This window comes from Apium graveolens, unplaced genomic scaffold (genome assembly GCF_009905375.1).
Source record: "Apium graveolens cultivar Ventura unplaced genomic scaffold, ASM990537v1 ctg6280, whole genome shotgun sequence".
Taxonomy (NCBI): Eukaryota; Viridiplantae; Streptophyta; class Magnoliopsida; order Apiales; family Apiaceae; genus Apium; species Apium graveolens.
The window spans coordinates 1-13,975 of record NW_027419345.1 but is presented as its reverse complement, the minus strand read 5'-3'; the positions used below and the strand labels follow the sequence as shown (position 1 = coordinate 13,975).

At 38.1% G+C, this 13,975-nt stretch overlaps 1 protein-coding gene across 1 annotated transcript; it reads left to right on the top strand.

Annotated features, from left to right (window-relative positions):
• Positions 1–313: 313 nt before the first annotated feature.
• Positions 314–13,971, top strand: LOC141703163 (peptidyl serine alpha-galactosyltransferase-like; the record flags this gene model as incomplete). The annotated part of the gene is made up of 6 exons (XM_074506758.1): positions 314–819; positions 953–1,123; positions 4,990–5,233; positions 5,335–5,535; positions 12,623–13,098; positions 13,824–13,971. Coding segments are annotated over exons 1-6 (1,578 nt in total), but the record flags the coding sequence as incomplete, so codon positions are not given.
• Between the last annotated feature and the right edge of the window lie 4 nt (positions 13,972–13,975).

Below are 13,975 nucleotides of genomic sequence, written 5' to 3'. Positions count from 1 at the left end.
TTGATGATTTAAAAGTTATTTGTAAATAGTGTTTTTGTCCTAAAAACAGATTCCCTTTACTTTTATAAAGAAAACTGTCTTTTATTTAATTAATAATTTCACCATCAAATTTTATCAAAATTTTTATTTGTTTTTACAGTTTTAATCATCAATTTGGAAGGGAGCCCAAAATTAGTAAGGAAAGCAGGCCCTAGCTAGCCTCCGATTCACATGGGTAGATCGGAAGTCCATTTTCATCCCAGTATGAAACACACGTACGTACGTACACGCGCACATGATAGATTAATAAGTTTGACTTTTAAACTAATAAAACATCAGTTTGTTTGTTTCAATTATTTTAATAATTATATTCCTCCCATCTCCTCTGTCTGTCACCACCCCCAAAACAAGATTACAAAATAACCAATGTTGTGTATTGACCTTTGAACAAACCAGATGAAATTCAGATCGATACTCATTTGAAATCAAGGGGTCTTCTGTAATGGCTAAATTACGTGTGTTTATATTAGTATGTGTGTTTTTATTAGGTGGTTTCATTGGGTGGGCCCCGGCTCAGGCCCAGGCTCAGGCTCAAGATGATGAAGAAGAAGAAGGCGCCAAAGGAAGGAGGATCCACACATTGTTTTCCGTCGAGTGTCAGAACTACTTCGACTGGCAAACTGTGGGCCTAATGAATAGTTACAACAAAGCCCAACAGCCTGGCCCAATTACCCGTCTCCTCAGCTGTACTGATGATGAGAAAAACTTATATAGAGGCATGGATTTGGCTCCTACTTTTCTGGTCCCTTCTATGAGTAGGCATCCTAGGACTGGAGACTGGTACTATCATTATTGTTTTATATATTATTATGCCTTTTCATCCTGTGTTTTTTTTTCTGTTTCAAGTATGCCAATATTATTATCTTTTATGGACACAAATATTCGGAGTTGTAACAAATTAAGTGTTCACCAGGTATCCTGCAATCAACAAACCAGCTGGGATTGTTCACTGGCTTAAACATAGTGAAGAATCACATAATGTTGATTGGGTGGTCATTCTAGATGCTGACCAGATCATTCGAGGACCTATTATCCCCTGGGAACTTGGCGCCGAGAAAGGGAGGCCTGTTGCTGCTTATTACGGGTAATACTTGCCTCTCATCTATACCTGTCTTCCAAATATTTTTCTACCTTTGAAATCTCACCAGTATACATTATTTACAATTATGTGTAAGATTGTCTGAGCATGATTACAGTTTAATGATTTTTTTTTTTACCTACGATGTTAATTCCCTTCTCAAGAATAAACTTTTAGATGTTTACCACATGTGAATTTCATCTTCATGACCTTAAAAGCTCTGTTTCTTCAGGAGTATCTAACTTCTATTATATAGACCCCGTGCAATGAATGTTAGGTATTGGTGGTTGGCTAATACTTAATAGGGTATAAAGTTGGAAGTATTCTTACATCCCTTATACTTTGTGTTACTTCATTTCTCTGGTAAATCCTTCCAAGTTTCAGGTAAACGGAAACTTATATTTTGTTTCTTTGCAGCTCATGCAATATTATAAATGTCACGGTTAGTTAAGTAGCTAGATTTTATGCTAAGAGGCTCCTATAGTTAGGAGCTGATACGTGCGCACCCTAGATTTATAGGTGCACACCTTTTGTTGATATTCAGACCAAAATAACCTTGTGTATATATATATATTTAACTCAAACCTACTTTCATGTTCAATGAGGATAAATTTGGTCATTTAATAAATGGGTGTGCACCAATAAATCAGGGTGTGCACATATCAGCTCCCATTTTAGCAATAAGCGTCTTACTAAAGATAGTTGAGGACATTATTAGTGGCATAAGCCACTTCCCGGAACTCATTTAATGTGAGCATCTAGAGTTGCTGAAATTATCAAAGAAATATGTTAGCTGTTAGTCAAGTTTTAACAGCTTTATTTTTACCAATGTTGCATGGATTTATGAATAGCATTTCCTGTCCAATGATTAGCGCACAGGAAACTTGCCGAATAAACTACAGATGAAACAACATTCAGCATTTAATTGTCGCGTGCTTTGACATATCCACTAATAAGGGTTTCTTATTGTTTGATTTAATTTCCTCTATTATTAAATATGAAAAAAATTAGAAAAAAGGTTAAGTTCACAAGGCCTTGCTGCTACTAAGAGGAAAGGTTTGAGATGGTTATAAATTACTACCTTCTGAGTAATGTTTTTTTTGCTAAATCGAAATGAATAGAACTAACAAGAGAGTACACAGTCTAGGGGGCATACCCCGCAAGAAAAAAAAAAGAAAAGGCCTCAGCCAAACAAAGAAAGAACTAGCAACCAGGAAACAATACAAAGAACTAACAGATCTTTCACTAATATAACAGAGGAATTAGAGAAGGGTCCCTTGCAACATGCTGTTTGAAACCAGCACAGGAAAATAATTTCTCCCTCACCATGCGATTAATATTAATTTTCATTTAGACTGTTGGCCTTAGATGCCCCACTTTGTGAGTACTATTGTTCCATTCCTGCCAGACAAGTTATATGACCACTGAAATATATCAATGCGGCAAGGTATATAACTTTTAACATCCAATTATCACCAAACTACCATCGCCATCATCACTATTAATCTTCACAAACACCAAAAACACCGGAACCACAAAAATCAACTGCGTCATCACAACTAGCACCACCACACCACCATCATATTATTACCACCACGGCCTAATCTAAAATCAAGTCATCACTGAAATTTTAACCACAACCACCTCGAAATCACCAGATTAAAACTAAAAATATTAATAATTTAACATCACCATATATAGAATCACCTAATTTTAGGCAGAATCGCCAAAAATTTAACACAAATCACCAAAAAATTTGAGCGTTAATTACCAATAAATCACAAAAAAAATCAGATATGTGAGCAACACTGCTGTTAAAGGAGGAGAAAGGAATGTTGTGTATACAAGTATCACAAGAATTCCAACGATTTTTTTTTGTCGCATTCGTAGTCAATTTCAAATCTAGGAAGAAATGTAAGCGACAACATAATTGCAAATCTAAGATATGATGCAGTTTCGAGGAAGATGATGTGAAAACTAGTAGCTAGAGCGGAATGGGCAGAGAGAGAGTGTGTATATATATATATATATGTAAGTAAAAAAGAAGCGGTGGTTGATGGCCGGAGTTATAATCAGAGTAGAGTGCCGTCGATGGGTGAGTGATGGTGGATGGGGGACAGGGAGGTAAACAAAACAGATATTACAGGACAGATCGGGAAAGTGAAGGAAAAGAGAAACAAAATGCTGAGTTTAGAGGGGTTACTATATATTGGAGGGCTGGGATGTAGTCTCAGTTCTTATTTTAAGATGGATTCTCATTTGAGCACCTCCCTATATATATACTGTTGCTCACTTGCTCTAAATATGTGATTAAATTAAAATAGTTATGTGATATTTAATTAAGATTGATTTTAAAAATATTTAGGCCCAATAAAAACAATATATAAAATAAGTAGAATTAGAAGATGCGTTTTAATGTAATTAGACCCGTTAAAATAGGTTTTTTGATAAGTAGAATTTAAAGATGTGTTTAAAGTAGAATATTAGGTTTTTATAAATATTAGGCCCATTAGAATAGGTTTTTAATATAAATCAGCCTTTACGCAGCTTAAATATCAGTGAACGATCGACTACCAAAATTTTTATGTTTAAGATTTAAAAGTACAGTACATTTTAAGAGTGTTGCTATGTATATTTTTATAATTCTATTGTGAAATCCTAGCTAAGATCTCAGTAATTCCGTAAATTCGTAACCTGTTAAAATTTCGAGTCCTTATTAAAGTCGGGTCTAATTCTGAGTCCAAATCAAGCATATAAACTTAGTGCACTGACCCAAATGCAACAACTTGAGTAATATACGAATTGACCACCACATACCCCCAAAAGATCATGATTTGTTTGTGTATTTGGAAAATGACCCCCGGAAAATCATGATTTTTTGGTGTATTTTGTAGTGTTACTGAAGTTATATACTAAATAAATTGCTCCACATACCATGATGGAGTGTTAAAACTCCTCCATATAAATTCTTGATGTCTTTGTTAGGCTCGAACAAAGAGCTTATAAGCTTAGATTAACGCCTCTCTGGTTATTGTCGAATAATATCGGTTGGTTTCTTGTCCCCACCGCTGGACATTTCCATTAATGAATGATACCACCAAACCCGGTGAAATTTCGAGTTTCTTATACTTTTTTGAAAATCGATCTAATCCTGAATTTGAATATAGCATAAACTAGTGCACATACCCAAATGCAACAATTTGGGTAGTCTAAAAGTTCACATATAATATAAACCCAATGCACTTTCCCAATATGCAACAATTGATAGTCCACATGCTCAAATGTAAATACCCGATGCATTTTCCCAAATCCAAAAATTTGGATAGTCCACAAGCTCACACAGGTCCACCAAAAGATTAAAGTCTGTGTATTTGGTAATGTTAGTGAAGCTTATAAACTGAATAAATTGCCCAATATGCCACTGTGTGGGACGGCTGTTACCAGCCTATTCTAATTTAAACCTATTCTAATTTAAAGTAATCTTAGTGGTTATTATTGGCATCACTTTGTAACCGTCTAGTAGCTCATACGCTTCTTAAGGTTAACATTTTGGCAAAAATTTATCTTGAATTCTTGATTGTATTTTAATTTTTATATATTTAAGTACATGGAGATAAATGCATTAAATTATTCTAAAATTACATTTTACTCCTATATAAAACTATTTTTCTTATAATTGAGGCTGTGGATGTTAAATTAAATAGTTATATGTTTTTAGCTAATTAAGATCTTCATAAGTTCACCTTGGTCCATCAAATATCATACAAATTATAAAGTAATTATCAATGTAATTAAAGTAGAGGAAAACGACTATCTTTATCTTAGCAACCTTATCATGATTCATGTCCTTAAAATGTGCACTTCCTCTGTAGGTACTTGGTTGGCTGCAATAATCTTCTTGCTAAATTACATACTAAACATCCTGAACGCTGTGATAAGGTTGGTGGGCTTCTAGCTATGCACATAGATGATCTTCGAGCTTTGGCACCAATGTGGCTTTCTAAAACAGAAGAAGTACGAGAAGATAGAGCTCACTGGACAACAAACTTAACCGGTGACATTTACGGGCAAGGGTGGATCAGTGAGATGTACGGATACTCCTTTGGTGCAGCTGAGGTAACCATATATCCATTTTTTCCATTAAAACACACTTTCCTGGTATCTTTACCTTCCTTTGTATGCAATATCTTCTTTGAATGGTCCACTAAATTTTTCAGGTGGGGCTTCGCCACAAGATTAATGATAACTTGATGATATACCCGGGTTACATTCCTCGGACTGGCGTTGAACCCATTCTTCTACATTATGGCCTGCCATTTAGTGTTGGCAATTGGTCATTCAGTAAACTAGATCACCATGAAGATAATATTGTTTATGATTGTGGACGGCTTTTCCCTGAACCTCCTTATCCTAGAGAGGTACAAAGACTTCCTATTTACTTAAATCATTGAACTTTGTATTTAGCTATATGGACACACTCAGTCTCAATATGTCTCATTGCTCATTTGGTTTTATCTAAACTGATCCCTGTAGATAAACCTATATCTCTGAGTTTGTTTTACTTGTTATATTGACTACAAAATTTTATAGCTTACCTTGAGGTCGCTGCACTAAAAAAAATGGCTGAACCGCTTCAAGCTAAGTTGAACATGGCTTTTAAAATTTAACCTAAAGCCAATTTAACTTCTATTGCAAATATGGGCATACATTATGCATGCGTGGCGGTGTGAGTGTGTAAACACGGGAAATGGTCAACAGTGAAAGAAGTAAAGATAACTATTAGATATCATGCTTTAAGTAAAGTAGACTGAACTAATTTTAAATTAAGATAAATGAACAAATATGAAATTAAAAATGTAAAAGAAAATCAAGGTTTTGTAGTAAAACATAAATTCAAAGAATAATGGAAGTTCTCATTTATACTTCTGTAATGAACCATTTCCAGAAATAACAAACTACAATAGAATTGAGATAATAATTATACTGAATAGAGCTAGATTGGCATAGATCTGGTGATTAAAAAAGTACAAATGGAACAAGATAAATCGGGGCTTCGAGAGGCCCGTCTCTCCTAAGAACCCTAATTTAGAGATTACACAATTGATCGATGATAAGATTACTCAGCCCTATCCTCAATCACATATCCCCTCTTTTCCAAGTACAATTCCCTTCTTGCCCTTTGACTCATTCCCCTGTTGACTGTCACCACCTGAAACATTATTATTTCCCCTATTTGCCTCAATTACTCTTTTGCCCTTTTTCCTCTTATAAACCTTTAATGACTTTGAATTATTCGGGTGCATGACAATACCCCCCCGAAAGAGTCACCTTGTCCTCAAGGTGAAAAGCAGGAAATTGGTTGTTCAAAATATGGACGTATTCCCAAGTTGCTTCAAATGCTGGTATATTTTTTCATTTGATCTAGGCTTCCAGTCGTAATGCATTACCAACCTTAACTTGTCGTACTTGAAGAACTGACTCAGGCTCCACTAGCAATTCTAGTTCACTAGATAACTGCAATGGAAGCTCCTGGGATACAGCTGTTTGTCCAAGGGAACGTTTTAATTGTGACACATGAAACACAGGATAGATTTTGCAGATTCTGGAAATCGCAGCTGGTAGGCTAACTTGCCTATTTTTTCATGATGTGATATGGACCATAGAAGCGGGCAGCAAGTTTCTCATGGGTCTTCGGGCCAAGGACTGTTGGCGCCTGGCGGTATGGCTGCAATTTTAAATATACCAGATCATCAATCTCGAATGATTCTTCCCGGCGTTTAGGATCAGCAGCTGCTTTCATAATTTGCTGGGCCTTCATTAGATTGAAACGAAGATCATCTAGTATTGCATCTCTCTATCTTAAAGTAGTTCATCCAAGCTACACACTGGGGTTTGGCCAGTTCGAATTTGCACCAAATGTGGTGGATCCCGACCATAATGCCTTAAACAGACTGATATTAGTCGATGTGTGAGGGGATGTATTATAAGAATATTCAGTCCAATATAATCACTTGGCCCATGAAGTAGGTTTATTGTCACTGAAGCACCTCAAATAGGTTTCCAAGCTTTTATTGACGATCTTCGACTGTCCGTCGGTTTGGGGGTGATAGGACGTGCTTTTCTTAAGTGCCGTCCCATGTAATTTGAACAATTCTCTCCAAAACGTGCTAAGAAATATACGATCTCGATCAGGAATTATTTAGAGGGAAACTCATGCAAACGGACCACCTCCGTAATAAAAACTGTTGCTACCTTTAGGACTGTAATTCGAGCCGGGCGGCTGGGCTCGACTCGGCTCGTTTAGTTAAAACGAGCCGAGTTCGGGCAGAAATTCCGGCTCGTTTAATTAACCGAGCCGGCTCTACTCCACTCGTAAAATTAAATGAGCCGAGTTCGGGTAGAGTTTTAAGCTCGATTAAGTGTAAAATTAAACGATCCGGCTCGACTCGACTCGTGAAATTAAACGAGTCGAGTTCGGGTAGAGGTTTAGGCTCGATTAGTTAAACGAGTTGGCTCGGCTCGACTCGATTAATCTCGGCTCGAATTACGCCCGGCTCTAAACTCGGCTCGCTCGGCCTGAATTATAGCCCTAGCTACCTTGAAGGCATCAAAAGGATGTTTAAGCCCTACAAAATGGGCATATTTTGTCAATCTATCCACTACAACTAAAACAACATTAACACCATGCGACATTGGAAAACCTTCGACGAAGTCCATACTTATATCACTCCAAACCTGTGTAGGAATTGGTAATGGCTCCAACAGCCTGACTGGAGATCGTTGAGACACTTTATTTTGCTGGCAAATTGCACACTGCTTGATATAGTTAGTGACTTCCTTTCTGATTCCGGCCCAATACCAATCGACAGCGAACCGTAAGTAAGTCTTCAATTCTCCTACATGGCCCCCTACCACACTATCATGATATTCCTTGAGTAAGGATGCCCTGAACATAGATATCGCAAGAATCACACATCGACCTTTGTAGTATAGCATGCCATACTATATCCTGGGTGTTCTCGTGCAACCGTTATTAAATCATCTGTCAGTAATTGCAATACCTTGTCATCAACAATCTCCCTCTCCAACTTTTCCCAAGATATCACCGGTGTGGTTACCATTGCATTTAAAATGAACTCTCCCTCTGTTTCCCTCGAGAGTGCATCAGCCACACTATTCGAAGCACCACTTATGTACTGAATCTCAAAGTCGAAACCCAGCAATTTCGTGACCCACTTTTGATAGTCAGGATTGATTTCACGTTGTTCTGTGAGATACCTCAAACTCTGTTGATCACACCGCACAATAAAATGTCGTCCAAGCAAATACGGTTTACATTTTATAACGGCAGTGCAGATAGCGATCAACTCCTTCTCATATATTGATTTTTGTTGAGCCCTCATACCCAAATAGTTTGCTGAAATATGCCACGGGTCTGCCCTCTCAATTCCTTCAAGTTCCGAGGGGACTGCCATTCCAACATTGACTTCACCTTGGTTTGATCCACTTCAACCCCCTTACACGAGATCACATTGCCTAAATAACCAATTACAGCCTTGCCAAACTCACACTTCTTAATATTTGCAAACAATTGATTTTCTTGGAGTTTATCAAATACCAATGTTAGGTGGTGTTGGTGCTCAGCTTGTGACTTACTATATATTAGAATGTCGTCGAAGAAAACAAGTACAAACCTCCGCAAGTAGGGACATAACACATCGTTCAACAACGATTGGAATGAGGCCGGTGCATTCATTAAGCCAAACAACATGACGAGGAACTCGTAATGCCCGTCATGTGTGCGAAAAGCCGTTTTGGGTGTGTCACAAGGTCTGACCAGAATCTGATGATAGCCGGAGCGAAGGTCCAGCTTAGAAAATACCGAGGCCCCATTGAGTTCGTCCAACCATTCGTCAATAACGGGTATCGGGCCAGGACTGTTTCTTTATTTACAGCCCGATAATCCACGCAAAAGCGCCAAGACCCGTCTTTCTTCTTTACTAACAACACAGGGCTTGAAAACGGGCTTATCGAAGGCTTGATAATCACTGCATCCAACATTTTGCCTATCAATTTCTCAATCTCCGCTTTCTGGCTTTGGGGATACCTATAAGGCCTTACACTAACTGGGTCACTTCCCTCTTACATGATGATAGCATGTTCGTGGTTCCTCGAGGGAGGCAGCCCCTTGGGCAATTCAAATACTCGCTTATACTTCTGCAATATAGGGAGCACAAAATCAGGCTGTTTATCCACATCCTCTCCCTCTCTTTTCTGTTGGGTTGCAACCAGCTTCTCCACACTGTTAAATTCAACCCAAAAGCCACATACCTGCTTCTTCAAAGTACGTCTCATCGCTTTCAAAGATATTTGCGAATGCACCAATGACGGATCCCCAGCCAAGGTTATTGGCTCCCCTTTCACCTTGAACTTCATCACTTGGGACTTCCAATCTGTGAGCACCATACCCAATTTTTCCAGCCACGCAATTTCTAAGATCACATCTGAACTTCCGAGCTTTAAAGGTAGGAAATCCTCAGTTACTTCCAACCCTCCATCCAACTGCACAGTGACATTTCTACAAACTCCTCCACGTATAGCTTCTCCATTGCCCAACGACACACCAAACCCAACTGTTCCTTCTACTGGTATTCCCAACGCAGTCACTGTCCCTAATGAGAGGAAAATATGTGTTGCGCCAGGGTCGATCATTACAATCAGCTCCTTATTCCCAATCAACCCCCGTAACTTCATAGTTTTCGGGTTAGAGATTCCCACCACAGAATTCAAGGACACCTCAGTTAACACTTCTTCAGTTGGTGATGCTGGTGGTTCACTTTCCTCCCCTTCCGGCTCTCCTTCACCTTCAGCATCACACTCAACTCCCTTTTTTTACATTTGTGGCCAACAGCCCATTTGGCGTCACAGCGATAACAGAGCCTTTTCGCTCTCTTTTCCTGTAATTCATTCTCAGTTAATCTCTTCACGTCCCCGTGGTTCTGTGGGCTTAAATTAGAGTGTGGAGGTGACATCACTAAAGCCTGGGATTCTGCTGATAATCTGCTTCCCCACGCGTGAGATAGTGGGGGACTGGTTGGAGGAGCTAACAAATAAGGGCCAACGAGTTAACTCCCTTTCTGTAACTGGAGTAATTACTAAACCGAGAGGTACTAAAATTTATTCTCCTTGAGCTAGTCACGGGAAGCTTCTCCTCATCTCTCATGGCTTGTTCCATTGCCTGCTCAAGACACATGGTATTCATCAATCTAATTTATGCTTTTATATCCTCTCTCAGCCCATTAATAAAGTGTCCCATCAGCATATCCTCTGACACTCGCTCCAGTGGTCCTGCCGTTCCAATAAATTGGCAACGATACTCACTAACCGTCGTAGTTTGAACGGTAGACAACCATTGCTCGTAAAGTGAACCACCACTGAATGAGCGAAACTGTCGCAGTATAAACTCTTTAAAATTTGCCCATCGCCTAATGGGATGTCTTTTATTCTCCTATTAAAACCAACGCAAAGCATCCCCCTCCATAGCAATAACTACCGCTTCTAGCATCTCCTCCTTTGTCAATTACTTTGACCCGTACTCGGGATTTGACCTGATCCACCTCCGAAGCTGTCCCCATTCCACTTACCATTTATCCCCAAATTCGAACTAGGGCTTGTATTGAATAACTCACCTCGGTTCACACTGGGTTTCATATCGTGTAACGACGCCTAGGCAGCTTTGAATCCAGTTAGGGTCGACTTCATTTCCGTTTGAAATTTCAGTTGGTCATTCCTCATCGTGTTAATGAGGGTATCATGATATTCCCGGCTCCGATTCACTCTCCCTTCTAGCCTTCCAGACAATGCTTCAAACTCCGCAACCATATTCTTCGCAGCCATGGTCTGTCTCTCCATTAACGCCTCCATCAAAGAGGGACGCATCGCCTCCATCGCTCTGTCCACAGCCTTCGCCACTAACTCCTTCATCAACTCTTCTAAACAGTGTATCTTCTCCTCAATCGAATCAACCCTCTGTGGGACCGTCGGCGGCCCCATGGATGTGTCTGCGCTGATACCAATTTGTAATGAACCACTTCCGGAAATAACAAACTACAACAGAATTGAGATAATAATTATACTGTATAGAGCTAGATTGACATAGATCTGGTGATTAAAAGAGTACAAATGGAACAAGATAAATCGGGGCGTTCGAGAGGCCCGTCTCTCCTAAGAACCCTAATTTAGAGATTACAAAATTGATCGATGATAAGATTACTCAGCCCTATCCTCAATTACATATCCCCCTCTTTTTCAAGTACAATTCCCTTCTTACCCCTTGACTCATTCCCCTGTTTGACTCATTCCCCTGTTGACTGTCACCACCTGAAACATTATTATTTTCCCTGTTTGCCTCAATTACTCTTTTGCCCTTTTTCCTCTTATAAACCTTTAATGACTTTGAATTATTCGGGTGCATGACAACTTCCATACAAATATCATTATTGTAAGTTTGCTGCAGAGGCTGATTCATATGAATAGATTACCAAACATTCATTTTATGCGATGCAAAAATTACTGAAGCTGTAAACAAGTAATTAGTGAATAATGACCATACAAAGGTATTTGATTCTTTGGATATCACCTTTTTACACTTCTTATATATTGGAGTAACCCATTGGTACAACTAAAATTTTAATGTTAGTCAAGTAAGATGAACTCCATTACAGTAGAGGGTGATTCATACAAGTACCTTGCCAGATATTGATTCTATGCAAAGTGGTTAATATTGGTCAGTTAAGGTCTACACAATTAATACTTAGGGATTTTTGATGTGGAACATAATATAGTTAAATTAGTTGTTAATTAGTATATAGTATTATTTAGGTGTAAGTACGTTTTTATTTAGTAATTATATTATCTAGTTAGGAATATTCTAGAAATATATATATATATATATATATATATATATATATATATATATGGTAGTAGATAATTAACAGGTATGAGTTATTATTAAAACGATTTGTTTCCTTTTATCGTTGATTTTACGTAATCTCCATGTTACTTGTTCACCAAGTCTCAGGAATACTTTATAAACACATGTAATCACTTTTTTTGATAGAGTTGAATGATTATGAATTAAATCTGCGGATTTTGTGTGTTTCTTGCTGATTCTCTGCGGAGATAGGGCCCATATTACCTTGTTTTACCCTATCCGTAACCCTGGTCCTACATCAATTTTAGAGCTATATGATAAATTTGCGTATAAGCTGAGAAAAATGTGATCATATCAATGAAGAGCTAAGTAATGGATGATAACCATACATTAATATTTTTTATTGGATATCACAGTGTGCTCTTCATATATATTGCTCTAATCAATAGTTGCAACTGACAGTTTTATACCCTTGATAAGTTATGTGTGATGAACTGCAGATTACTGTATTATGTTATAGGGTTAATAAAAAATGCAACAAACAAATAACAAATGAATCTGCCTACCTGCAGGTGAAAGCAATGGAAACTGACCCTAATAAAAGGAGGGGTCTATTTATGAATATAGAATGTATCAATACTCTCAATGAAGGTATACTGTTACAGCATGCAGCAAATGGTTGCCCTAAGCCAAAATGGTCCAAATACTTGAGCTTCTTGAATAGCAACACATTTTCTCAACTTACTCGTCCGAAATATCTTACTCCACAAACTCTACAAATGAAGGAGACTAAGGTCCAAGATCAGGTTTTAGATGAACCTGAGAAGCCACATCCAAAAATCCATACCATATTTTCCACCGAATGTATCCCGTATTTTGATTGGCAAACTGTTGGGCTTGTTCACAGTTTCCACCTGAGTGGCCAACCGGGAAATATAACAAGACTTCTCAGCTGTACTGATGAAGACCTGAAAGAATATAAAGGCCTGGACCTTGCCCCCACACATTTTGTCCCATCTATGAGCCGGCATCCACTAACAAACGATTGGTAGTTATACATTCCTGTTGCTTATCTATCCATTTCTCTTTCATAGGTCAAGTCTGAAATTGTAGTTTAGTTCTAAATCTTCTTGTTTATTTTGTTTTTTTGGGTATCCTGATCTTTTTTAAATCTTGTCCCGACTTGGTGGCGTCAGTTATGTAGTGCCATTTTTACAATACGCAAGGATTTTGATGAAACTGCCTTCTGAATATTTATATAAACGGTTTTTCTATTGTGTGCCCATGAGCACATGATAAGCGCGGAAACTAATGATTTTAGGCCAATTTGATTGGCGGAGTTTGTGTGCAGGGGGGTCCAATACTATTATAAAAAAGGAACCAATCAAGATGAACTAAAATTATAAGTTTCCGCGCTTATGATGTGCCCATTGGCACATAAGAGAAAAACCGTAATATAAATTACTACCTTCTATAGATACTGTCTACAGATACAAGGCCTATGTTTTAAGATGCATGACATAGAGCTATGTACTACTGTATACACTATGCCCTATGTCATAGTAAAATGAAAAAAACGCGAACCATTTTTTAATGTTAGTAACACCAAGTCTGTGTATAATATAGTCTTGATCTTCCTTGTCTTGATACATTGTTGATTGTTGGCATTTAAGCGTCTTCCATATTATGTAAACTCATCTCTCCTAGCTTTGGAAGAATGTTGAGAACATATTCAAATAATATAAAACCATGATCCTCTTTCTGTCATATCAGGTATCCAGCAATCAATAAACCTGCTGCAGTCCTGCATTGGCTGAATCATGCAAAAATTGATGCAGAATTTATAGTAATTTTGGATGCAGATATGATCATGCGAGGAACGATTACACCATGGGAATTTAATGCAGCCCGTGGTCGACCTGTTT